Source organism: Cervus elaphus, chromosome 23 (assembly GCF_910594005.1).
Source record: "Cervus elaphus chromosome 23, mCerEla1.1, whole genome shotgun sequence".
NCBI lineage: Eukaryota > Metazoa > Chordata > Mammalia > Artiodactyla > Cervidae > Cervus > Cervus elaphus.
In genome coordinates, this window is record NC_057837.1 from 59,063,680 (window position 1) to 59,091,091 (window position 27,412).

Genomic DNA, 27,412 nt, shown 5'->3' on the forward strand with positions numbered 1-27,412 from the left:
TCTAAAATATGCCCCATGTTGACATCACAGGTTAAAACCAAAGTCTTTTTTCCTTATCTGCATTTCTTCAGAATGTGCTGGAAAAATAACTTTTGCTTGAAAACACCCAGAGAGTACAGGAGGCACTGAGGAGACGTCTCAACTCCTTCCAGTTTTTTTTTTTCCTTCTCTTTTTTTTAATATTCTGAAAGCTGAAATTAAGACAAAAAGCAAAGGGTTCAGGGACCACTTTTCAAAGACGGTGACAATGATGAGAGGGGAAGAGATGGGCAGGTCTAACCTGAGGTCTCTCAGACTGTGTGGGATTGGTCTTGAGGATGGTGCTCGAACCACGAGGATTAACTCTTTTTAGCCAGATGGAAGGCAATAGAGGTTCAAGCACACTTTAGTTAGGTGTGAAGTGGAAATAAGGGAACCTCCAGAGCAGATGTCTCTGCCTAGGCCTGCATCTGCTTGTCCTAAAACTATCAGGCTGGCCTATATGAGGCGTCATGAGCTAATAGAACAGCCCAGACAAAGCGTAGCTTCCATTAGCCATACAAACATGCCAAAATATCCATATTTTATTTCATTTTTATTATTGGGGTTTTTTGGCACACTGCAAGGCATGTGGGATCTTAGTTCCCCAACCAGGGATCAAACCCTTGTCCCCTGCAATGGAAGCACTGGGCTGGCTGCCAGAGAAGTTCCCCAAATATCCATACTTTAAACAAGTATTATAAAGAACATTCAGGAGACATAAGTGATGTGGGTTTGATCTCTGAGTCGGGAAGTTCCTCTGGAGAAGGCAACCCACTCAAGTATTCTCATCTGGGAAATCCCGGAGAGTGGCCCACGGGGTCGCAAAGGGTCAGAAACGACGGAAGCGACTTAGCACTCACAAAGAATGTTAACACTGACTGCTTCGGAAGCTCCTGATTAGCTTGTCTATATCCAAATGACATTAGAAACATGGTTTGAGTCTCCATTTTTCTTAATCCATATAGATACATGAAACCGTCAGTTTTACAGTAGAAAAAGTCAATACGTGAGACCCACAAAGATAGAATGACTAAGTTTCTGAAGGTAAGAAAATGAAGTGAGGGACTTCCCTAGTGGTCCAGTGGCTAAGACTCCACATTCCCAATGCAGGGAGCCCAGGTCAGGGAACTGGATCCCACAGATTGCAACTATGACCAGGTGCAGCTAAATAAATAAACATTAAAAAAAAAAAGAAAGAAAGAAAATGAAGTGAATCCACCGTTCTCTGGACACACACACCTCCTAATTCAATCATTTTATAATTTTAAACCTATAATTAAAGTTGTCCTTTGTAATGTAGTTAATTAGAGAAAAATGATTCTGCCCTTTCTAAAACTAGCTACTATAAAGATAGCTATTATAGAAATAATATTAGCATCTTATCCCAAATATCTCCCAAGCCTTATTCTACAAAGGTCATGGCACAGTGGCCAAGATTGTCACCCAATGCTAATGTCACTGTCCTCACGCTTCTCACCACCCTCAGCTCTGGAGGAGGTAAGAAACACAAAAACAGTAACTGCAATGGCTTCTGGCCTCATGTTTTTTTTTCCAGTTTAAAAAAAAAAATGAGAAAGGAAAAAGGTCACGAATTTGAGAACTGCTTTTCTTCACAACAGTTTTATAGTTTGGATACAGTTTGTCAGTACCCAACTTTTCCTCTCCTATTTGGACACACAAACCCACTCAATCGGCAGAGTCTTCTTCACCCCAAATCTCATATATTGTAACGTTATGGTGTGGCTCTGCACTCCCTAAGTTCTGAAGCCTGAAGTGACCGCTGGTTGCCATGGTGACTTTCAGATTCCGCACCCTGGACACAAATTTCACAAGGTCCATCTCGAGCTGGGTTAAGGTATTGAATGCATAGTCTTTGTTTGGAGAAGCGTTTTTCCTTCCTGGAGGGCGAAATGTACAGCCCCGAAGGGTGGAGGGAGTCTGCACCTGTCAAGAAAGATATTCAGGGTGAATGATACCACTGACACGGCTAGTTTTGACAGAGTTCTAAGAGAATTGGGCTCACCTGAGAGAAGTTGGCTCTAGCATTGATCTAGTCAAGGGACTGGCAAATGGTGGCCAAATCTGGCCTGCCAGCTGTTCTTGTTAATAAAGTTTTATTGGAACACAGCCAGGCTCATTCATTTGCTTATAGTCTATGACTGCTTTCATGCTCAAAGGGCAGAGTTGAGTCCTTGCAACAGAGACTGAATGGGCTACAAAGCTGAAAATATCGACTATCTGGCCTTTTGCAGAAAATGTTTGCCAATCCCCTGCTCCCATCAGTTTAGACACAGTATCCTGGAGCGTTGGGTCTGTTGAAGAGGGAACAAGCCACTGTATTTCTCTTCCCATCCCCTTCTCAGAGCTCTTCAGCCACTTCATAGACAGGCTGTTACTTCTTTACACCTCTGACCCTTTATGACAGATCTCTTCCTTTACTTGGAATAATGATACCACTTCCATTCAGTTCAGCGACTGGTAATAATTCAGATGCCAGGGAAATGAAAAATCAGGGGCAGTGAATCTGGCTCTGTAAATAATTTTGACCTGAAACATGCCAAATTCTTCAATCTATCCTTATTTGAAGAAAATCTGATTTAACAGGATAAACATTGAGCCAAGGCTTTAGTTACCTAATAAACAAAAGGTGGCCTTTAACTATGAGTCCCAACCTCTGTGAGTTCAGGTCTAGTTTTCTCTAAGGATATGTGGGGAAATGAGTTAACCAGCACATTCAGGACTGGGAGTAGATACTCCATATTCAAACTCATTTTACCTAACAGTCTTGCCTATAATAACGAGAGCATCTGTTTCTCTGAGTCTGAGGTTTCTGAGATGGAATCAATATGGAGTAACAAACGGAGCCACCCTTACCTTATTCTTCTCACTATCTCCTCGAAACTTCAGTATCACGTACAGCACGACAATAAAAATGAGCCAGAGCCACTTGCTCCCAAGCCAGCTTTGGGTATGCTCCGGTAGATTCTGCCGAATTCGAAAGTGCCCTCCACAGGGCACCTTCCCCTGGGTTTCTTTGGATTTATCTCTTAGAGAAGAAAACATAAAGGCATAGCCACAGGAGAAACACAGAGGCAAGAACAAGCACCATTTCAGAGACTGCATGGTGAGCAGAGATGGGGCAGGATGTGGCTCACAGTGGGCGGCTACGCTCTTGCACCTGGAGACAGGGGACCAGGCAGGGCTGGATCGCGGTGATGTCACAGAGGCCCCCCAGCCAGAACCCGCTCTGGCCATTGTGATGACTTCAGGGCAGAGGATAGAGAGACTTGAGGGGGTTGCCTGGGAGTAGGATTTAAAGGGAAACGGCGTCATTTCCAGCAAGCAGGCGGGGAGTGACAGAATGCCATCTCCTTGCCAGTGTATGCTTTCTGAGCCTGGTGCTCTACTGGGAGAGCGGGTCCATCTCCTATTTTTATTTTTCCATTTGTTGAATCCAGACACTGTGGTGAGCAGAGCAGACTCAAGGCATGTGCCCCGGTGCAGCAGAAAGCCAAATGGGAGAGAAAGATAATAAACCAGAGGCTGCAAACTAGGAGCTAATGATGTTTTTTGTGTGGCCAACACTGTTCCGAAAAATGATTGTGCTCAGTCGCTAAGTCGTGTCTGACTCTTTGTAACCCCATGGACTGTAGCCCGCCAGGCTCTCTGTCCATGGGATTCTCCAGGCAAGAATACTGGAGTGGGTTGTCATTTCCTCTGCCAGGGGATCTTCCCGACCCAGGGATCAAACCAAGTCTCCTGCATCTCTTGCTTTGGCTGGGGTATTTAAATGGGGGTGGGGGAGCTCCATTTACAAAGGTCAGATTTCTGATTTCCTTGAAAAGTATGGAAGATCTGATAACACAGGGCCCCACTCTGCTGGAGTGGAGGAACCGCCCCTCTGGTGGCCATGTTCTATTGTCCCCACCACTTCCTATCACCTCATATCCACACTCGATGACGTCACCTGAGTGTACAATGCCTGGCTTAATTAAAAGTATCATTTATTTCATTAAAATTGTGATAAGGGGATTAGGAAAGACCTTTTTTGCTATATTTTTATTATTTATAAATTGAAGACAAACCAACATTTGAGATTAGTTTTACATGACGTTATCAAATGGTTACAGTATGAAGTGTGCAGTTGTTCATTAGCAAATTATGTTTGAGTTTTAGACTAATAAGTACTAATAAGTTGAGATGAAAACTGAAGAAAAATGCCAAAGTGAAGTTTGTGAATAGCTAGCCTTAAAAAATCTACATGCTTTTAGGTGATCTTTTTTTCCTGTTAGTTCTCTGGAAAAACAATGGAGATTGGACATCTCAATTTCAAATGTAAATGAAAACTCATTTTTAATATTTAATATAACTGTTATTGAAAAAAGTGAAAAGTGTTAGTTGCTCAGTCATGTCTCTTTGTGACCCCATGAACCGCAGCCTGCCAGGCTCCTCTGTCTATGGGATTCTCCAGGCAAGAACCCTGGAGTGGGTAGCCATTCCTTTCTCCAGGGGATCTTCCGAATCCAGGGACTGAAGTGTTATCACTGTGAAAAAACAAACTGTGATGAGGGAACTTCCCTGGTGGTCCAGTGGTTAAGACTACAATGCAGGGGACACAGGTTCAATCCCTGACTGGGGAATGAAGATGCTGCAGGCTGAACAGCATGGCCAAAAAACAAAAAAATTGTGGTAAGAAATGAGAGCTTTAAGAGTGCAAGGGGGTAGCTGGAGGTTAGTTCAGGCAGGCAGGTTTTCCTGAAAAAGACATCCGGGCAGAGTGTGAGGGATGATCAGGAGTTGGCTGGATGAAGTGGGGGAAAGGCTGACATCCAGGCAAGTGTGGGGACTGGGAGGTGACAGGGGTGCAGCAGATAGAGGCCGCCGCCAGGAATACAACCAAGCGCCCGGGCCACTGCATTCGAAACCAGCAGCTTCTAGAAGTGACACAAAACAAAAAAAAATCCCAATTAGCAGAACACAGGGCCTGCACCAGTTCCGCTGGGTCATCTGACTCACACTTATTCCTCAGAAAGAAGACTTCTGCTGCTACAACCCAGGGTCCACGGGGTGTCTGCACTCAGCCTCTGACTGTGTCGAGCCCAGGGAAGTTCTGTGAGAGGATGTGAAATCAGAAGGGGAGACAGAGGAGAGTCGGACGTACCACACAGGCTGACCTGGGGCTCACACTCCCCCTAGCTTCAGGGGTGGGGGGCTCCTGGGTAGAGAGCTTACAGGGGTGCGAGACCCCAGGGTTGATCAGAAATAGGCATGGTAATCATAACTAGATGTATCTGTATGTAAATGTACATAAACGATAATTTTCATGTTTTTTCTGGAAAAAGTTCACAACAAAAATTCACTGATGTTAATATAATCTGATGAAAATGAATCTATATTCACATATCCTCAGGTCCAACTCCTCAGATTGCTAAGGCAGAGGACAGGGTGACAGAGCAGCCTGGCTTCAGTTCTCTAGCACCTTCCCCTCCCCAACTCCAGGCTGCTCTCTCCCGCTTCCAACCTCCTCTCCCAGCTCCTTTGCCTGATTTTTAAAAAACTTTATTTTCCTGAAGTATAGTTGATTTACAGTGTTGTGTTTCTTCTGCCTGCTTTTTAATGGAACCTCATGCCCCGGATCTCCTATAAGGAACCATCTCAGTAATATGCCCCCGTCTCCAGAAGGCAGGGCTCACAATCTTGATGCTCCTGCCTTTAGAGCAGAGTTTCATTAGTTATTGACTTCAACACACTTTATGCATGAGACACACCAATTTTATGCCCAGTTTCCCTTTTCATAATCTGCTGAGAGAGAACGTGGAATTGACGTGACGTCACAGAATTACTGTCACTAACAATGCAATGGCTGCAAGTTTCTTACTCAAATATTAGTGGAAGAAGGAAAACACAGAGATGAGAGAAAAAGCAGACTTTAGACTTAATTTTTGTACCAAATTATCAGGTGCACAATTAAATCTCCTCTCTCATCACACCGATGGAGCAAGGAAACCCCCTAAGTCCCCTGCTCTGGTGCAAAACACTCCCTCCCACAGCCCCGTAGGCAGAACGTACTTGAAACTCAACTAGAAACTCAACTCGTCCTTTCTCAAGTTCAGTCTCACTCGGCTTATTTAATTAATTAACCATTGGCAGCAAAACCACGAAAATTTTAGTCAAAATGAGCTGACCACACACCCAGGAGGAACCTGGAGTCTTTAATTATTCTGAGCATAAATATGCAGCCAACATGCTCTCAGGGCCGTGGGAAGGTCCAAGTGCACAGAGGGTGGAGGTGAGCGGAAGAGGATGACAGGCGAGGCGGGTGGGGTCACAGAGTCCCCACTGCGCCCTCCTACTCGAGTGGCTCCAGCTTTAAGGGGACAGCAAGTACACAGGGCCTGGCTGAGGCCGCACCGCTGGCCTCAGAAGCAGTAGGATGTGTGGGTGACCCAGTGCGCCGACTCCTCCTTGGAGCGCTTGGCGGAGCTATGGGTGGTGAAGAGAGACTTGTAAGCTTCTGACTCTTCGCTGTCGGCGATGGACCTCTTCGCGGCTTTTCCAGAAGCGATCCCATGTGCTGCTGGAAAAAACGAAAAGCTCTGAACTCTGAGGCTGGGGCTGCAGACCATTCCTACCATCACATTCTCAAGAGGCCACCAAGCCCAGGAATTTCCCTCCTCCTTTCTGGGGAGGAATGTTGAAATACAGTATCTCAATCACCAAGCCCAAAAAACAAACGAAGCTACTGTATGTAAATCTGTCATTTAAAAATCACCTTAATCACTACTTGCACAGGCCCCAGCTTCAGAGATTGACACACATGAGACCCTGAGGCCAGGTGGCTGGTATGTGGAGGGGTATCTGGAACCCATGAACACAAGATGACTCACTCCTCACCTTATCCATCTGTGCTTCTCTTTTGTGAAATAAATACTAGTGTCTCTAAACTCTGGACTAGCCACCAAACGGCTCCTGGTCGGGAGGCAGGTGGAGGGAGGCTGGCTCCAGTGCACATCTGGTGCACAGAGAACTCAGCCTTAAAATGGGGGACGAACGAGTCAGGTCTTTGGTCTCTGCACCCCGTTCGCCTGGCCCTACGAGCAGGCTCCACAGGAAAACTGGACAACGGCATGTGTGAACACCCCCTTCAATCCCGTGAATCAACTGTTTCTTAGTCAACCCCCAAGAGAGCTCAGTGAACCCCTAACAGAGCAAGAGACACAATCAAGATAAGCTCGAGTCTTCAGACTCACCCCAACAAACAGTGACACAACCACGCGGGTCTCCAGCCATCTGAGTGGCCCACCGTCATCTCAACTGGACCCACCTGCACTTTTTGGAGCCGAGTTGGTCTTCTTCTCTCGAGTGTCAAGGTTGGTTTCTTCGGGCTTCCCTGTTTTCATTTTTGATGGTCCTGGGGTTTCTGTGAAAAAACAAAACCAAATCAGGAACTTATTTAGCAAAACAGGCGTAGGGTCTTATTTTTGCTAAATAAGGCCTTCTTTTAGCATCTTACCTTCACTGACATCTGATTTTGAGACAGACTCTGCCGCCTTAGGTTTCTTTGTTTTCTGTGAAAAGAAAGGGAGAGAGGACATTGCTCCAATTCACTGATTTTAGCGTCCGTGTGGCTGCCACTGGCCTGGGAGTCCAACTTGAGGCTGACACAGGTCACCTAGGGCAGGGTTCCCTCTGAAGACGACTTTGACCCTCAGCCCTGCACCTTGGTCCTGCCTAGGTGTTTCTGGCTGCACACTTATGCCTCACGCAGTATACATCTGGAGAGATCTGCTCAGCAGTTATATTCCAAAACCACATCCTCAGACAATTTCAAGGAGGAAGACAAGTTTCGGTGAGAACAGTCCGTTTTAATAGTGACCGCTGCACACATAGAGCAGTTAGCTGGAGAGTAACATAAAATCCAGACAGGATAACTATGGACCGAATCCTAACCTCTTCAGGAAGACCTCTTCAAAGTGGTCAAAATGCTCTGACATCTGTGTATTTAACTGTAAGGACTTGAGGCCTGTATTAAAGAACACTTTAGCCAATTCTCAACTGTGGATTACTTCTGTTAGAATTCTGTCGCTCATAATAGTTAAGCTGGTCAGCAAAAAATTAAGAAATGAAACTATTCTAAAAACCACACAGCTGGGCTTCCCTGCTGGCTCAGTAGTAAATAACCCACCTAACAATGCAAAAGACACAAATTCGATCCCTGAACTGAGAAGATCCCACAGGCCGAGGAGCAACTAAGCCCATGTCACAACTCCTGAAGCTCGCACACCCTAGAGGCCATGCTCTGCAACAAGAGACGCCACCGCTATGAGAAGCCCATGCAGCACAACTAGAGAAAGCCCACGCAGCAGTGAAGACCCAGTGCAGCCATAAATAAATAAACATTAAGAGAAGAATATTAAAAACCACACAGCTGATTGAATCGTGGGACAAACAGGACTCTGTTCACTGAGGGAATTTACTTTAATCATGCCATTTCCTTCAGTATGCAAAAGGTGGCGCTAAAGATACACAGCCTAACCCTTTCAGGAGGCTCCCATATCTAGAAAACATCCCATCTCTAGAAAACATCAGAGACCCTGCTCAGGCAGTGGTCTCTTGGTCTTGTAATATATATATATATGCCATGTGATTTGTAACACCTGTACAAAACGCAACGTCTTGTTCATTTCACACATGCAAGACATGCATTCAACTCTGAGGGTAACACCTCACGGTTCAAAAATAATACAGAAAACTGACTTCTAAGCCCTCCATTCACAGCTAAGGTTATGATATTTGAAAAGCACCGGCAATGGGGCATTAGAAAGGAAATGCTATGTCCTATTCCTAGCTGTGGGTATATTTGGGAAATATTTTGGTTTCCCGGCAGCTGTCTCTAAGAGGCATTCCCAGAAGCTCCGGGGAGGACCCTGCGGAGACGGGCAGGTTAGCTCCACTGGGCTTTCAACAACTTGGGGGAAGCCTGGGACACAGGAGACAACTAAGGTAAGAGGGCTACGACCACACCTACCGTCTCTCCTAAAACTTCCTTCAAAATACAATCTCCCCCTTCTGTGCTTTTTCAAAACTGAACTTGATTGATAGTAGCAATCAAGAACAAGCAGATCCTTTTTGGTAAATGTGCTCTGTCAAAAACATCTCAAGCTTTTTCTTTTTTTGCTCATTTGATAATAAGATCACAGTTATTTAGAAAACCAACTTAAAATGAACACATTTATAGATTTAATTTCTCCTAAATCTAAAGTCACTGCAGATGGTGACTGCAGCCATGAAATTAAAAGACACTTACTCCTTGGAGGAAAGTTATGACCAACCTGCATAGCATATTAAAAAGCAGAGACAAAAAAAAAAAAAAATTAAAAGCAGAGACATTACTTTGCCAACAAAGGTCCATCTGGTCAAGGCTATGGTTTTTCCAGTGGTCATGTATGTATGTGAGAGTTGGACAGTGAAGAAAGCTGAGCACCGAAAAACTGATGCTTTTGAACTATGGTGTTGGAAAAGACTCTTCAGAGTCCCTTGGACTGCAAGGAGATCCAACGAGTCCATCCTAAAAGAGATCAGTCCTGAGTGTTCATTGGAAGGACTGATGCTGAAGCTGAAACTCCAGTACTTTGGCCACCTCATGCGAAGAGTTGATTCATTGGAGAAGACCCTGATGCTGGGAGGGATTGGGGGCTGGAAGAGAAGGGGACGACGGAGGATGAGATGGCTGGATGGCATCACCGACTCGATGGACATGAGTTTGAGTAAGCTCCAGGAGTTGGTGATGGACAGGGAGGCCTGGTGTGCTGCGATTCATGGGGTCGCAAGGAGTCGGACACGACTGAGCGACTGAACTGAACTGAACTGAAACCTAAAGTCACCCCTTTAAAACACAGAGTGGCTCTTTATCCTCATGAATGTTGTAATAACCCCGTACAAGACCACTTCGAGGAACACTTCTATTGGCATTTGATCACATAAGTTGGGCACAATTTCCTGCACTACAGAATAATTCACACACATTATTTATTTTCTACCTAAGTGAGACAATAAGAGGAGGAAACCCAAATGGTTTAGCTCTTTCTGAGAATTCTGGACACGTAATACCAACACCACATTCTCAAGCATCAGGCTTTTAAAGCCCCATGAACATGAACTACATATTATTTGAGAGTGATACAGTCCTGCACTTTCCTCTATTATGGGTTTTAAAAAAGAAAAACCTGAAAAATCTTTAATTATTACATCACTGGTAGATGTACTCCAATTGCATAAAAACAGGCAGGCTATTTTTTCTTCCCCATAATTTTATGTCCTCAATTTTCTAGTATTTTAGGCATTCTTTTGCCTTAGTTCTGAAGACACGAAATTTCTCCCACATTTAACCTAAACCTTTTTCTTTTAAGAATGAAAAAAAGACCATAGCTATCACTCTAAGTACTCAAGAAAAAACAAAATTTACTGCTGGATCCAGAATCGATGGCATATTGAACAAATTTCTTAGCTGATCAACTGTTTTGAGCCTGGGGCACAAAACAAAGCCTGCACCCCCACATCCCCACCCAGAGTGCTGCCTGCAGCTGATGCTCACCGAGGCGCCACTCAAAACAGGTGGGCAGGAGGAGAGGCCAAGCAGTGGGAAGGCTGTTCTCTACTCTCCTGGCCACGTCCATCCCCTGTGGGTGGACTGACCACTCCTCCCTCCACACTGAGGAGGAAGCTCAGAGGAAGCTCAATGCGGAGCAGACCATGGAGCCTAAGCTGCGAGGCATCTTCCTAGAGCCCAGGCTCTTCTAGGTCATAAAAGCCACCTCCATCACTGCAAACCCTGAGGGCGCCACCAGCAGTGCAGCTGGGGGGTTGCAACGGGCTCCAGAGCAGGGGCAACAGCTGGGCAGGACCTACTTTCACCCAGACTCAGAGGCTGAGGGCAAAGCCCAGGACGCAGTACCTTCTCCAGCTTGGCTCGCAGCCGCCTCTCCTCCATCCTGCTCTTCAGCACTTGCACGTCTTCCTTGCTGCCATTGAGCACGATGACGTCATCCTCCTGGAAGGCAGCCCCACACTGGACAGAGAGGAGACAGGTCCCGTGAGCACGTGGACGGCAGTGACCCCAGGTCCTGGCTCTCAGGCCAGCCACTGGGCCTCCTGTCGTTTTCCCGCCTGCACCTTGGCTTGATCAGCTGTGGAGGTCCCGTCCTGCTTGGAGAAGTTTCTGGGCATGGTTAGCCCAGTAGGCCTGCCTACGAGACTGGCCTTGGCTGGTATCTGGGAACGTGCGTTTCTGGAGGGTTCTTCCCATTTCCAAACTGTGCTGGGCTTCTGCTCACAGTCCCCATCCCCACCACTGGACCCGACCTCTGGGTGCACAGACCCGAGCATAGGGTGGGCATTTAGGAGATGCCTGTTAAGGACTCACTAGCAGTACTTACTGAGCACCTACTGCTGCCTCATCTCATGATGACAGACTTAATAAGAGCCCATGAGGCTCACACACAGCTGAGCCAAGGCTAAAAGGGAAGGGACCAGGGGATCTCACATTCCAGACAGAGGTCTGTAACCTTGACCTCAGAGCAGCCCCTTCCTGGGGGATCCCTAGGAACCACCTCCAGTTTCCAATCAGGAGTTCTGGGGTGGGACCTGGGAATTTACATTTCTAACGTGTTCTCAGGTCCTGCAGGTGCTGCCTGTGGGGGAACCACGCCTTGAAAACCACGGTTCTAGAGTTTAGGAAGTTGGCAATTGGGTAAATGGGCTGAATTCCAGCAGGACAGGGGAAGCACCATTCCAGAGACACAGCTGCATCTCAGCTCCGTCCTGGGCTGCAGTGGCCACTGTCATCCCCACAGGGACCTGCACTCTCAGCTGCTCCCTGGGGAGCCTGCGCTGCTGAGGACAGGGTGTGAGCCAGGGGGTAGGGAGGACTTCTTCCTGTGGGCTCTCCAGAGGCCCTCTGCCTAGACCTTGGCCTCAGTTACCACCTCTGTTAAATGGGAATAAACTGAACTTCCAGCAAGGGTAACACTGAAGGGACTAGAATGCCGAGTTGGGCATGAGCACTCAACCATCCTCAGCTACTGTTGCAGTTTTGCATTTTCCTGGAGCAGAGCTTCCGGTATCATCACAGGTGGAGCTCTAAGACACAGCCCTCCACACCATGCTCTAACCAGCTTCCTTAGGCAGAAGCACTGCCTACCCTGAGTTCTTCATCCATGGATTCAACCAATTTCTAGCTAGAAATAACTGGGGAAAAAAATTTTTTTCATGAAGTTCCAGAAAGCAACACTTGAATACTATTTAAATAGTTACCACACATCTGTGCAGGGCAGTAACTATTTACACAGACCCGCAACTATTAACATAACATTTACACCGTATTTACAAAGCATTTACATTCTATTAGTAGTAGTGTTGGTCGCTCAGTCCTGCAGATTCTTCGCGACCCCATGGACTGCGGCCCACCAGGCTCCTCTATCCATGGGATTTTCCAGGCAAGGATACTAGAGTGGGTTGCCATTTCCTTCTCCATGGGATCTTCCCAACCCAGGAAGATCATTAGGTATTATTATTATTCTTAGGTACATTCTATTAGGTATTTTATTAAGTAACCTGAAGGTGGGTTGGAGTATATGGGAAGATGGATGTCAGTCATACGCAAATACTACACCATGCTATATAAGGGATTTCAGCATCTTCGGATTCTGGTATTGGAGCGGGGGATGGTCCTGCACCAACCCCCTAGCCCCCAGCCCAGTAAGGAGGGCTGACAGTCACATGGCTGTGTTCTCCCTGCTGGGAGGTGCGCCCCCACGTTGGGGGAGAATGCAGAAGGAAGCCTCACAGGATTCCTTTAGACTCTGCCCAAGTCTCCATCCCTCACCATGAGGGCTACACACCCCTGCTGGATCAGTGGACAAAGCTGGGCCATGAGGACAGCTGTAGGGCAGGTCCAGTGGGTCCTACTAGTTCACTCTGCCCAGACCAGTAAGAGACCCACTGTGCCCAGAATCTCTTTGATAGACAACATTCTCAGCACAAGAAAAGACATGCAAGTGCTGTTCTTAGAAGTTGCCAAAGCTTTCCCAGAATCTCCCAACCCTCCTCAGCTACTGCCTTAGCTGGGTTATTTATTGTGGTTCCGAGTCCAAAAAGCATAGCTTCAGGTCAAAATAAGCTCATGTTTCGGTAAGTTTTCTCAACCGAAAAGATATTCCTTTGACCCACCAAGTCCAAGATCGGTGCCAAACAAATAGTTCTGTGCACAATGAGAAAGGCGTGTCCAGCCTGGCGTCCAGCCAGGGCTGCCCCTGGAGAACAGTGAGGCTGGCAGGCCAGGGGAAAGGAAGAGCCCCTCTGCAGGGAGAGAGTCCCCCTAACCCAGAAGCCCCGGGTTGTGGGAGATTTGGGCAGAGCCTTCCCCTGGAGGTGTCCTCCTTGGAGAGACAATGAGAGAAAATCTGCAGGAACAGGATCGGGTGGTAGATAAGGCCCAGTAGGGCTTGGTGCCGGGTTCCCGTGTCAGTAACCCTCCTGAGCACACAACCATGAGGCAGAGGTGTGGTGTCTGCTTCCCCTGCTCCGTCACAGTCCTCGTCGTCCTCCTCTGGGGGCTTTCTGTGCCTCCTTCCACCTTCCACCATGCCTTGCTGCCCTGGTCCGATCACGTCAGCAGCCTGCAGCCTCCTTCCCCTGTACATGACTGCCTAGTTGTCTGTGTGTAACAGTGGGCTCTACCCTGCCTACTGCTGTGGTGTGCTGCCCCCAGCGTTGTACTCTTAGAGCTGACTTAGCTGCTAACACCACCAAGTCAGGAACTGCTCACATTAAAACTCGCGGTATCGTTTCTGGTCTTACATTTAGATCTTTAATCCATTTCGAGTTTATTTTTGTGAATGGTGTTAGAAAGTGTTCTAGTTTCATTCTTTTACAAGTGGTTGACCAGTTTTCCCAGCACCACTTGTTAAAGAGGTTGTCTTTTTTCCATTGTATATTCTTGCCTCCTTTGTCGAAGATAAAACTCCTAGGAGAACATAGGCAAAACACTCTCCGACATAAATCACAGCAGGATCCTCTATGACCCACCTCCCAGAATATTGGAAATAAAAGCAAAAATAAACAAATGGGACCTAATTAAACTTAAAAGCTTTTGCACAACAAAGGACACTATAAGCAAGGTAAAAAGACAGCCCTCAGATTGGGAGAAAATAATAGCAAACGAAGCAACAGACAAAGGGTTAATCTCAAAGATAAACAAGCAACTCCTGCAGCTCAATTCCAGAAAAATAAATGAACAATCAAAAAATGGGCCAAAGATCTAAACAGACATTTCTCCAAAGAAGACATACAGATGGCTAACAAACACATGAAAAGATGCTCAACATCACTCATTATCAGAGAAATGCAAATCAAAACCACAATGATGTACCATTACATGCCAGTCAGGATGGCTGCTATCCAAAAGTCTACAAGCAATAAATGCTGGAGAGGGTGTGGAGAAAAGGGAACCCTCTTACACTGTTGGTGGGAATGCAAACTAGTACAGCCATTATGGAGAACAGTGAGGAGATTTCTTAAAAAACTGGAAATAGAACTGCCATATGACCCAGCAATCCCACTCCTGGGCATACACACCGAGGAAACCAGATCTGAAAGAGACACGTGCACCCCAATGTTCATCGCAGCACTGTTTATAATAGCCAGGACATGGAAGCAACCTAGATGTCCATCAGCAGGTGAATGGATAAGGAAGCTGTGGTACATATACACCATGGAATATTACTCAGCCATTAAAAAGAATTCATTTGAATCAGTTCTAATGAGATGCATGAAACTGGAGCCCATTATACAGAGTGAAGTAAACCAGAAAGATAAAGACCAATACAGTATACTAACGCATATATATGGAATTTAGAAAAATGGTAACGATAACCCTATAGGCAAAACAGAAAAAGAGACACAGATGTACAGAACAGACTTTTGGACTCTGTGGGAGAAGGCGAGGGTGGGATGTTTCGAGAGAACAGCATCGAAACATGTATATTATCAAGGGTGAAACAGATCACCAGCCCAGGTTGGATGCATGAGACAAGTGCTCAGGGCTGGTGCACTGGGAAGACCCAGAGGGATCAGGTGGAGAGGGAGGTGGGAGTGGGGATCGGGATGGGGAATACATGTAAATCCATGGCTGATTCATGTCAATGTATGGCAAAAACCACTACAATACTATAATTAGCCTCCAACTAATAAAAATAAATAGGAAAAAAAAAAAAAAACACCTCGCAGTATCTTGCTCTTTGTCTCCAAAATTTAAAAGACCCACTAATATCAAACCCACTGCTCCCTCAAGGCCTCAACTGCCTGGACTTGATCTGGCAGCCCTTGGAGACAGCACCTGGCTCTCCCACCAGCTGCAGGCCTGTCACCTGACCTCACTAGGCTTCTGCAGGACTCCAGGGCCCTAGGTGGAGCAAACCATCCCTGGAGGTAAGTGAAACCAGGGCAGGAATCAGCCTTCTGCCATGATGCCAGCCTCCAGACTGGGACTCTTCTCTGTGGACTAACGGGTGGGAGCCACTTTAGAAAGGGGGGTGGGGGAGGGCTGCTGCAAAGACCCCAAAGGGACTGATCTTCTGCCTATAAAAGTAACATGCACACAAAGCAGAAAACACCCATATTTCCCTGTGAATGCATTTTTCTATGTGTGCCATTACCATACACTTGAAATCATACATTCATTTTCAGTTTTGCTTCATCACTTGGACCTTAGATGTCCAAAAAAATGGGGGGGGGGGAATAGCTAAATAAATCATAATACATTCTTAAAAAGGAAGAGTATATATAGCTATTTTAGAGTTTCTGACAACATAGAAAATGATTATGTGTTAAAAGAAAAAGTAGGCTGGAAGTTATATATTCATACGATCTCTGGATGCTAATTTCTTTTTAAATATTGAAAAAAACAGGTAGGTAGGAAAGTGCTGAAGGAGACAGAATTAAGAGTAATATGCTTCTATATCTGTATTTTTATATAGGAGACAAATGTAGTAGTGGTTTCTCAATTTTTGTTCTTACAAACAGTAACTGTGATGAAGAACTGATTACACGGACCTCTGACCCAGAAATTTCACTTCTGAGACTTGGTTATTGTCATAGAACCCTGTCAGTTTCCTGCATTCATGGCTTATAATATTAATAAATGAATGTCTGCCTGTATGTGTGTGTGGACTTTTAAAACAGGGCTTCCCTCTGTCACACCGTAAGATCCAAAGGAGAAGGTTTCATCTTTCTTGGTTGTAGCCAAGTCTTAAGCACAGGCTCCTGCACACAGTGGACGCTCAGTAAATAACTGCTGACTAAATGAGTAAGAACATAACCTAAAGAAATATTTCAAACCAGGATGGAATGGAGTGAAATTTTAATGCCAAATAGCTCCCCTAAAAGGCTGCATGAAACTTACACTCCCTAAAACGTGAGAATGCCCATCACATCACGTCAAAGGCAGGGGAAAAAAAAAAAAAAAACTTATGGTAATCTAAAAAGGAGAACATCACTCCTCTTGGGCTTTAAGAAATACAAAAATACCCCACTGTATTCATAGCACCTCTTCTGTTATTTATGTGTTTAGGCTGTTTTATTAGGATTTTCATTAAAAAAAGTTTAGCTGAATCAATCTGTATAAGAAACTGATACAGTAACCCTATCTTTCGTCCACTTATTACAACAGCTCCTCCAACATGTTTGGTTTTTATTCTGTATTTTCCTGAGAGCTCTGGGAGTGTGAAGTGCATTCAGGCAACTCTCCTCATCATTTTCTCAGCTGTTTTCTTCTACTGTTTTTTTTTCCCCAGGTTACGGATGTGAGATCCAGGTGAAATCCAGCACCAAACCTCTTCCCCCAGGGACGGACCTGCCAGGCCAGTTCAGCAGCACCCACGGGACATTTAAGACAAGCCCTCAGGGTCCCGGGGGGCAGCAGTGCAGCAATACTTCACGAGCTGGCAGGATAGCCTTTCCTTTCTTGGTAAAATTAGTCTCTCGACTCAGAGACTCTGAGTACCTTCATACAAATGTACACAGGGTCTCCCCACTGAAAGGCTGCACAGATCTGTTTTTATATAAAAAGCATGCATGTCACACATACAGCAATGCTGCAGCCCCTTAAGATCAGACAGACCAGGTTATCTTTGCCCCATTAAGAAACCTTAATAAACATCTGTTCCGCAAAAGAGCAACAGGTATCTCAAGTGACCGCAGGTGAAGAAAAGCTGGACCCGTCTGACTTAACAAAGAGCACGGGTGTCTGGACACCCACGAGGGTGAGAGTCTCTGAGGGCTCTGAGTTGCATCGCTTGGCTTCGCTCTCCCCAGCAGACACACGTGGGGGTAAACCTAAAGAACAGACCAGCAAGTGGAGGACCTTTTAAGCCAGAAAAGGGAAGGATGTTAAGAGACGTACCCATCAGAGGAGAGTAACAAAGGGGGGAGCCACTATTGGTGGACAGAGACTCCACCTCCGACTTGTGCACAGGCTAAGCTGGTGGCTGTGGGAAGACGGGGCAGGGCCAGGACTCTGCCTGTGTCCCTGAAGTCAGGCCTCTGGAGAGCCATGCTAAGGCACTCGACTGCTCCAATGCTACGTAGGAAGCAAGGAGATTTTTAAGTGACTTTTATTTACTCCCTGAATGAAAAAGGCTCAATAATCAATTCTGGCCTCCTACTTTTAAAAACATTTAAGAAATCTGACCCAGGACTGCCAGGATTTCACCCAGCTTTCAGAATCCGAGAAGCACCCGCGCTGCCCTTCACCTGAGCCAGGTGTTTGTTTTGTAAAGGGAGCCAGCCCCGAAGAAACACTCAGGTTCTGTTTTTCAACCCATGGGTCAGAATCGACAAGAATAAAATCCTCCAGGGACGAAAGGGTGACAAAACCTGCCAAGCGATTCTGGTTCATGTGATTTCAGCAGGAGCCACAGAAAGAGAAGCAACTGAAGGAAAAGAAAAGCCAGGCAGGGTGCAGACACGCCAGGACCTCCGACCCATGCGAGGAGCATCTCTCGGTAAGTGCTTCGTGAATGCCACAGGCTGAGCAGGTGTTGTTACTACTAATAAAATGAAATTTAAGTTTTTCTGTGTCTCCTCCATGCCTTTAAAATAGAACTATTGGAATATCAGTAATATTTTAAAATTCAGAAGTATCGTGCATCTTTTCCTCTCAAAAAACAGCCCTCCTTTTTTCATTTAAGCCAAGAAAATTTAAAGTGGAATGTTTTTAAGAATGAGATCAATTTGATTTTTAAATTTTAAATGCTGCCATTTATTGATTCCTCATGTGGGAAATAACTAAGTCAGCCTCAAGGGCATGTCCAAACTCTCAGTTCTCAATCTCCACCAATAATAAGAATGTTGTATTTGCTGTGATTGTTCTGAGTGGATATCCTGAAATGCAGTTTCCCTCTTCATATCAAAGTGGCTGAAGAAACAAATACTCATTTTAGGAATTAGCATGTTGTGATTAAGACATCTATTTTACCAGATAGCTAGACGGTATGAGTTCAAAACTAGTCTACTATGTTAAAGCTCAAATAGTTCAAGAAAAAAACCGTTAACTTATAGGATGCTCTGGACATCATTCTGAGCCTAGGGATGACAGAAAAAACAAAGTTTTCATCGCTGCAGCTACAGTGACTTTTTTAGGATAAACACACAGTAAATGGAGAGAGAGTTGACATTCATGGTCCAAAGGTCTCACCACTCCAGGGGACTGGTGGGTCCTAGGCACCGCCATCCAACTTAAGCATCGAGCACCCTCCCAGGCCAGGCTCAGGAGGAAACACTCATCCATCCACTCCCACAACCCTGGGTCCCCAGGCCGTACGAGACAGGTTCTATCATATACCCCAACCTGCAGTCCAGAAGATAAAGACTACATTGTTTAATCCCTGTTAAGTTGACATTAACTAGCTAATATTAATGCTCTAAAACAGAAGTATACTAGAGTATATGGCAAAATACTACACATTCATCTTTAAAGATGCCCACGATCTATTTACTAACAGGAATAATCTTTAAATAAGTGTGAGTTTCAACAAAATAATTAATTTATACAGAATGTTGCCAACCTGCCCTGAAAAGTCTATATAACAACTTAAATCCCATCATAATAAAATTCAAAACGACTGCCCTGAAGTGTTCAAGTGGCAATACCTGGTACCAAACCCACATTACTGGCTTTGTTTTGGGCTGTTAAGGCTTGTTAGTGGGGTGGGAGAGGAGGACTACAGAAGGATAGAGAAGGAAGAAAGAAAGAAGGAAAATATACTCACTGGCTCTCACAGTTAGGATAGTAAGGAATTGTGAAATAACTTCTTGGAAACATTTTAGGCTTGGACAAAAAACATAAAAGGTTAAATTATTCCATTCTGAGAACTAGAATTAGAAATCATGTGCGATTGCTAATACCACAAAAAGGAAAAAATCTTAACACCATCCTTAACCATAGCCTTGGTAATTACTTCTATTGAAGGATATTCTACAAAATCTCTGAGATGTCATATGTCTTCAGTCAACTGACTGTAAAACCTTCAAAACATTATTCATTGTCTGGAAGCTATTTAATTCTACCGTACACTATACATATTTTATTATTTTTTGGACATTCCCCTACCAGGGACAGAACCTGTGCCCCACCCCCCCACCCCTCAGTGGAAGCACAGAGTCTAAACCGCTGGACCACCAGGAAAGTTCCATTATATGTATTTCAATGATGTTTTTGCTGTGCTCAGTTGCTAAGTCGTGTCTGATTCTTTGCAACCACATGGACTATAGCCTGCCAGGCTCCTCTGTCTGTGGGGTTTTCCAGGCAAGAATACTGGAGCAGGTTCCCATTTCCCACTCCAGGGACTGAACTCGAGTCTCCTGTGGCTCCTGCATTGGCAGGCGATTCTTTACCACTGCACCACCTGTGAAGCCTTATTTTAATGAGGCTACTCATTATAAAAAAAAAAAAAAAAAAAGTCTGAACAAAGAACTTCTATATCTGCTCCTGCTTCATGAAACACAATAACTTCCGCTCTTTCTAAAGCCTTTAAAATACAGTTTAAATAAAACTTTTTGCAGAAGAAAAAAAATGGCTCAAAAATAAAAGACTGTACTTTTAAATGGGATGCATGTTCCCCTCACTTGAAAAATATTGCTTATATTTCTTGGAAATTAGTGATAAAAAGTCACATGCTTAACAATTATAGTTTCATGATGACTATAAAAGTTGATTTTACATTACAGAAACAAAACAACAACAAATCACCAAGAACAGAGGCTAGGAAATGCCTGCAAAGCTGAAAATGGTGTTCATTACGACTTCAAAAGAAAAAATTGCCAGGCCCTAAAGGGTTGATCCCTATAGGAATTTTCAGTGGAGTCTCCAAAGGCTTCATTTCAAGGCTGTCCTCGAAAAGCGTGTGTTGAAGCAATGAAAATAAAGTTGGTGACCCTTCCCACAATGTGACATTCTAGCACTCCCCAGTTTCTAGATTCCAAAGTGAACCCGAGCTAAAAGGAAGACTGGGCAACTGTGAACAATGTGCCACAGAACAAGAGGTGGAAAAGCAGCTGATTAACCCTGACCACACTCCACTGACCATCTCTTTATAAGGGAGGGCAGGGACTTCGCCCATGCATTGCCCTGAAGGACAACAGGTTACACATGGGGCTCATCTTCATTTAATTATCACAAACCACGGAAAATACCCAATCCTCTGGGCACTGCATGAAGTGGAGTCTGTCAGTGAAGCGGGGTTAACATTTCTGTGATGAGGCCAGCAGGTTTTACTTTGACCATAAGCTTAAAAACATCAACCAAGACAACAAACTGAAAAATACCCCAAACCCTCTTCCCATGCTAAAGCTAAATGCAGGAGAAAATGTAATAAACTATGGTACATGGTTTACCTTTAACCAAAATTCTTAACAGAGAAGCATTTGTTTTCATTTCAGGAAGGTATTTCCTTCCAACTGGATTTCTGTTTTCATGATAAAGGTTTGTGTCTATTTTAGAGACCAGATATGAAATGTGTTAATTATAACGATGACTCTGTACTTTATAAAAAAAAAGTCTTTAAAATTATGCCATCAGGTTTTATGTTTGGGACCATCAACAAACATTTACTGAACTAGAGTAAAATGTAACCTCGCACATCTGGGCAGCAGTTGCTTTTTATTTTCGAAGCATGATGTGTAAAAAGAAAACTATACAATGAAAATGCATACATTTTAAAAATCCACAACCCTCAATCAGCATTTATAGTTTTTCCTGGCTCACAGTTTTAAAAGCACAGAGATAACTCAAAAATGTTGCCTCATCCATACTTTACCCAAATGGTATTTGCAATAATGATGTGGAAAGGTAAGGGGCTTATGTCAAATTTGAGATTAACACTGGTCAAAAGTAAATGGGTTTTTAAAAACAGGAAGGAGGAATAGGCAATGATATGACTTTTTTTTTTTAACAGAAACTTAGAAATAAGACTCATAAACAAGGAAAAAAATGACTAACAATACAGACATTTTACCTGATCAATTTTCTTCCCAAAATTCCCAAGGATGGTATTTGTATGCTAATAATAATTAATTAAAACACCTACTTGTGCATCTCTATAGAGTTCAAGGGAGGCAACTAAATTATTATCAAATAATCTTATTAAAGATATTTTGTTTTTAATCACTGAAGCCTTCTCTAAAAAAAATTAAAACAATACATAAATTCATTTCAATAAGTTGAATTATGTGATCACAAAATTTCTCTTGATTTGCTGTTCCTTTTATTGAAAAGATATATCCTCATAACATGATACAGAATAACAGCCTAAGAAATTCTGGGTAATGCAAACCAGGACAGGATCTATGTCCAAAATAAATATTTGAGAATTTTTTTTCCCGCCAAGATAAAGGCAATATACTCAACATCATCAATCATTGGGGAAATGCATATTAAAACCACAATGAATTACCATTACACACCTACTAGAATGGTAAAAATTTTTTTAATTGGCTACACCCTGTGTTGGTAAGGATGTGGAGTAAACGGAATGCTCATACTTTGCTGGTGGGGATATAAAATGGCATACTCACTTTGGAAAACAACCTGGCAATTTCTTAAGAAGTTAAAACATAAAAACCTGTATGCGAGCCAGCTAGTTCACTCTTAAGTACTTACCTCAGGGATATGAAAACTCAGGTCTACACAAAGACTTATGCACAAATGCTTACAGCACCTTGTAGTATCCTAAAACTAGAAACAACTTCAGTGTCCTTTAACAGATGAACAAACAGATTGTGCCACGTCCATTTGATGGAATACTGCTCAGCAGTAAAAAGGGAAAATGGTGAAAAATGCAATGATGTGGATCAAATCTTAAAAGCATTATCTTAAAAGCATTATCCTAAATCTTAAAAGCATTATCCTAAGTGAAAAAAAAACAGGCAAAAAAATACACAAGTATAACTCCATTTATATAAAACTGCAGTTAATGCCAATGCATCTATGGTGACAAGAGCACATTAAGAGATTACCCAGAGACAAGGATGGAAGGAGGATAGAGTAAAAGGGGCCCAAGAAAACTCTTATGGGGTAAAAGAAATGCTTAACATGACTGTGGTGTGGGTTTCACAAGCACTTACAACACTCTAAATTCTTTCTGTTGTTCCTTCAGGAAGCTGAGAGGAGAATATTTCAAACCATGGTAATAAGAAGGCAACTGGAGCTCGAAGCATGAGCCAGCTGCGAGCCACAAAGCCTGGTCTTCTCGTATGCACAGCCGTTTGCATCTTCATTTTTATTTATTTAAGGAATCTGACTCCCGAGGAAGCAGAGGAGGAACCCACCCACCCAGCAGTGGTGGAATGTGGCTTCTATCCAGATGAACTGTGCTCGGCTTTGTTTGAAGGGAAAGAGGCGGCTCCCCAGATTGCAAAGTTCTGTAGAAACCCTCATGGATCTGAAATACTCGCTCATTTACACAGACCAGGAAATTGCTCCAGGATTTCCCACAAGTTGCATTTCATAACCAGACCCCTGTCTGCAGACGAGGGCAGCTTCTCTTTGGCATATATCATAACTATTCATAAGGAGCTGGCTATGTTTGTGCAGCTACTCAGGGCTGTTTATGTGCCTCAGAATGTTTACTGTATTCATGTGGATGAAAAGGCCCCAAAGAAGTATAAGACTGCGGTGCAATCCCTGGTTAATTGTTTTGAGAACATTTTTATTTCATCAAAGAGAGAGAAAATGGCTCACACTGGCTTTAGAAGACTACAGGCAGATATTAACTGTATGAGAGATCTAGTTCATTCCAAGTTTCAATGGAACTATGTCATTAATCTCTGCGGACAGGACTTTCCAATCAGAACCAACAAAGAAATCATACACTACATCAGAAGCAAGTGGAAAGATAAAAATATCACTCCCGGAGTAATCCAGCCACCAAGCATTAACTCTAAGACAAGTCAGAACCATCTTGAATTCAGCCCTGAAGGAGACATCTACGTGTCTCCAAATGCAGGATTCAAGGTTGAGCCACCCCATAACTTAACCATTTATTTTGGAAGCGCTTACTATGTACTAACGAGGAAGTTTGTGGAGTTTGTGCTGACTGACATCCGCGCAAAAGACATGCTCCAGTGGTCCCAAGACATCCACGGCCCAGAGAGACACTACTGGGTGACTCTGAACCGACTGAAAGGTAAAACAACCCAGCAGAGGGGTGTCTGTGCAGGCCCGAGGCAACAGCAGCAGACGTATAACCGTAAAGATTCTATTTCAGCTCTTTGACTTGCCAAACAGCTCTATATATTCTGTAAGACCTCCCCCTTGTGTGATTGTTGGCGGGGGTGGGGGTGCGGGGCGTCTCTGCTTTTAGGGATCTGGGGTTTGCCAGGCTCCCATGCCAGGCTCGCTTCTTTGTTTCCTCTCCAGAAGGAAGTGCCAGCATTCTGCGTCTCCTCAAATAGAGCCCTTTGAAAATTCTGAGCACAGATCACTGGAAAGTTCCTCCTTTCTTCATTTGCTTATTAAATACTGCTGAATACCTACTAGTACTGTATATCATGCTAGGGGCTCTTTAAGAATGGAAAATATTAAAACTAGCCATTGTGTGTGGGTAGGTAGGTTTTCTGAGAGGCAGAGGGAAATATGATGCTTTCCTTTGAATGGGCTTATTTGCTCTTTATATAAAGTTGGCTAGCTCCTATTTGGGACATGCCTTCAAGCTTGAATAGCTAAGTGAACAGGTCCAGGAAGACAGTGCAAACAATGAGTCCAGAAGAAATGGGTGAAGACATTTTTAACCACTGAAAATCCTTTCAAATTACCCCCAAGAGCTGTCCTTTGTGCAAACAAGGGCAGGCATCCTGAGTGAGGTGGGGTTTTCTTTCCACCTGCTCACTGTAAGCCTGCCTGTCTTCTCCCTCAGATGCTCCAGGCTCCACCCCAAACACTGGCTGGGAAGGAAACATTCGAGCTGTTAAATGGAGAAACAAGGAGGGAACAGTTCATGAAGGCTGTAAAGGTAAAAACAAAACCCAAGGGAGCTCCCTGGTGGCCTAATGGGTTAGGACTCCAGGCTTTCAACTGCTGGGGCCCAAGTTCCATCCCTGGTCCGGAAACTGAGATTCCACAAGCCAAGCAGCTCAGGAAAACAAAAAAAAAAAAAAAAAGAAAACAAAACAAAAACACACGCCCCAGGATGCCTTCAAATTTTACAAAAATTATACAACTGCTGCCTCAGTAACAGTAGGAAAAGGCTAATGGTCATGTATGTGATGATCCAATTAGCATGGTGTCAATTTTTAAAAAAACTTCTAACTACTCTCCAGACAGAAAAGTATACAAATTCTAAGAATCTGAGTCAATAAATTTTCACGAACTGAACACACAACAGGGATGCAACTTCCAAAGAGAAAATACAGATAAAAATTCAGATAAAAATTCAGATAAAAATACACCAGCTATCTGGCTTTCCCCACTTGCTCCTAGAATTCAAACCCAAACATTTATTTAAAATGAGCTCCCTGCCTCCCTGGCATATGAGAACAAAACAACTGAATAACACAAGTCTGTGCTCCTTGGTGGGATCAGCCAGCGATACCCCACACTTCCAACACAGTTCCTGCTGAAAAAAGGTCTCTTTGCTTTGCCCTCAGGAGGCTCTCCCTCCAGGAACTGTGAATTCTTTTGCCCCTCTGACTGGTGTCCCAGAGGTTTCAGTTACTGGGACAAAAAGCAGAAGCCAGACAGTGGGTGGAGGAGAGAGCAGTGCCTCTGTTCTTGAACAGTCTGGAAGAGAATTAGCAGGCTGCAGGGGAGTGCTCAGGCTCATCAGGTTGGGGCAATCACCTCCGGGTTGAAGAGCCAGAACCTGGCTCCTGGGGATCGATTCAAGCCTACTCTCCTGAGCTGGCTCTCCCCGCCCACCCAGACCTGCAGTGTGAAGAGGGCAGAGAGGGGCAGACAGTCTCAGGAAGGAAATGGTGGATGACAATTCACAACAGGACACGGACGAGTCCAGTAGAAAGATGGCAAGTTCTCTGGTGCACACACGGAAGGGAAAACAGAGCATGCATGACCTCTGGGAGCCCGCAGCTCGTGGTGGACAGAGAACTAGTGGAAACTGGAGCAAATCCGTGTGTGAGTCAGTTCTTCGCATCAGGGGGCCAGAGTGTTGCAGCTCATGGAAAACTTGTGCTCATGACAAGCTAAAATTCTAAAGAATTCACCTAAACTAGCCCTTAAAGACTTCAGGAATCACTAACCAAACAAATGGTTAGTGATGGTTCCCTTCCATCACAAGTTCAAAGTTGAAAATAAAAGCCCCTTTCAAAGCAACTATGGAAATCATGTTTAACCTGAACTTGCAAGAAGCAGAGAGGCCTGACAGACGATCTTGGAAGTGTGTCACTTGTCCACGTAGATGTAAACTGACGACCAAGGCAGCTAAGTTTCTGTGTTCTCTTTGCAGGCCACTACGTCCAGGACACCTGTGTGTATGGACCAGGAGACTTGCCATGGATCATTCAATCCCCTTCTCTGTTTGCCAACCAATTTGACTCGACCGAGCCTCTTGTGGTCTCGTGCCTGGAGCGGTGGCACAGACGCAGAGTTCTAGGGCAGGCAGAGGTCCCTGTGGAGGCACACTGGCATTTCCAACGGAAGAGCCATCTCAATACGGAAATGAACCGCTGAGTCGGAAGTTATAGAGAGTGTTTGCTTTCTTATTGGTATCATTCTGTTTTCTTGACTTGAAATCAGAGAACATTCGACCAAAAGAGAATGGAAAAATAATTCCTTGACAGAAGATAGTCCTAAAATGAATTTAGAAACTTGCTACTGACAAAGACTCTACTATTAATGATAAGCTACTTTCACAGTTTAGAGAAAGAAATCACAAGAGAAAAAATAATCCAAAGTTCCACTGGTGACTGGATAAGTGACATGGAGACCTGACTGCCTCACTGAACAGTTAATGGAAATCAAGATTCTCCAAACACTTAGATCCAGGCTCAAGTTAGAGTAAGAATGTATCTTGTCGTAAAGGTACTATTGTGTATGAGATTCTAATAAAGAACAAACTCCCACTGAAGATGAAAATATGCTTCTAGCAGTCCTCTTTGGCTAGGAACAATGTAACTTTATTCTAGAAATCCTAGAAAAACAAGGAAGTCTACTTCCTTTGGGTAAAAGGAAATTATGGAGTTGAAACACAACTTCTTACAAAGGCTGCCCCCAAGTTTCTGCAGGCTTGCAGCTGCGATGATGAGATGGTCTATATCTAAGCTGCCTATACCAGTCACAACCACAGGGGGCGCTGGGCACCTGAAATGTGGCTGGAGTGACTGATCAAGTGAACCTTAACTTTAACTTTAATTAATTAAAATTGAAATAGTCACACGTAGCTGGTGGTTACCATACAGAACAGCACAGGTCAAAGGCATGGATGGTCTTACTTCTCTCTACTCACAGATTCAGGTCTTCAAAAATCCACAAATCTTTGTCGAGGACTTTTTATATACTTAGAGCCCACGGCATCATACAGGGCTAGAAACATACAACTATTAAACAGCATAACTTAAAACAACTAAAATAAGGGGCAAGTAGGAACCACAGGACAGGACACTAAAGAAATAAATGTATAATTCAAGGACAAAGCATACCCCTCAGTGAACTGACACTTCTCAAACACAGAAACTAAATGAGATTCCACTTAAGTCAATGAAAACAGCGCCTGAAAAGCATGGAACTACACAGAAGAAAAGAGGCTCTGAAAGCAGAGCCTGCAAATCAAACTTGAGCTAACCATAGCACGTTTAAATTTCCACTAAAACAAACATTTCTTCCCCA

General features: G+C 44.2%; 3 protein-coding genes across 5 annotated transcripts in view; 1 reads left to right on the plus strand and 2 right to left on the minus strand.

The window, feature by feature from the left end:
• Window positions 1-1,625: 1,625 nt before the first annotated feature.
• On the minus strand, window positions 1,626-3,177 carry FAM209A (family with sequence similarity 209 member A). The gene is made up of 2 exons (XM_043883951.1): window positions 2,896-3,177; window positions 1,626-1,965 (listed from the first exon to the last, which is right to left on the minus strand). The coding sequence occupies exons 1-2, from the start codon at window positions 3,142-3,144 to the stop codon at window positions 1,708-1,710; spliced, it is 507 nt and encodes a 168-aa protein (XP_043739886.1). The 5' UTR covers window positions 3,145-3,177; the 3' UTR covers window positions 1,626-1,707.
• Window positions 3,178-6,214: 3,037 nt separating this feature from the next.
• RTF2 (replication termination factor 2) overlaps window positions 6,215-27,412 on the minus strand; it is a 40,839-nt gene continuing 19,641 nt past the window's right edge. Inside the window, exons 6-9 of one of the 3 annotated variants that reach the window (XM_043883733.1) lie at window positions 10,976-11,089; window positions 7,535-7,589; window positions 7,346-7,441; window positions 6,215-6,598 (exon numbers count right to left, since the gene is read on the minus strand). In XM_043883733.1, coding sequence (XP_043739668.1) covers window positions 6,441-6,598; window positions 7,346-7,441; window positions 7,535-7,589; window positions 10,976-11,089 — 423 coding nt within the window. In that variant the 3' untranslated portion in view covers window positions 6,215-6,440. The remainder of the gene's footprint in view (window positions 6,599-7,345; window positions 7,442-7,534; window positions 7,590-10,975; window positions 11,090-27,412) is intronic. The other 2 variants (XM_043883734.1, XM_043883735.1) reach the window with 2 other exon arrangements.
• On the plus strand, window positions 17,800-26,257 carry LOC122681534 (beta-1,3-galactosyl-O-glycosyl-glycoprotein beta-1,6-N-acetylglucosaminyltransferase 7). The gene is made up of 4 exons (XM_043883732.1): window positions 17,800-18,080; window positions 22,731-23,759; window positions 24,489-24,584; window positions 26,034-26,257. Exons 2-4 carry the CDS (start codon window positions 22,790-22,792, stop codon window positions 26,255-26,257), a joined length of 1,290 nt encoding a protein of 429 aa, XP_043739667.1. The 5' UTR covers window positions 17,800-18,080; window positions 22,731-22,789.

Coding starts and splice junctions, on each gene's coding strand:
- FAM209A (XM_043883951.1), bottom strand. CDS start 3,144: ATGCAGTCTCTGAAATGGTGCTTGTTCTTGCCTCTGTGTTTCTCCTGT. Junction 1,966..2,895: donor GAGATAGTGAGAAGAATAAG/GTAAGGGTGGCT, acceptor CTTTCTTGACAG/GTGCAGACTCCCTCCACCCT.
- LOC122681534 (XM_043883732.1), top strand. CDS start 22,790: ATGAGCCAGCTGCGAGCCACAAAGCCTGGTCTTCTCGTATGCACAGCC. Junction 23,760..24,488: donor GACTCTGAACCGACTGAAAG/GTAAAACAACCC, acceptor CTTCTCCCTCAG/ATGCTCCAGGCTCCACCCCA. Junction 24,585..26,033: donor AGTTCATGAAGGCTGTAAAG/GTAAAAACAAAA, acceptor TTCTCTTTGCAG/GCCACTACGTCCAGGACACC.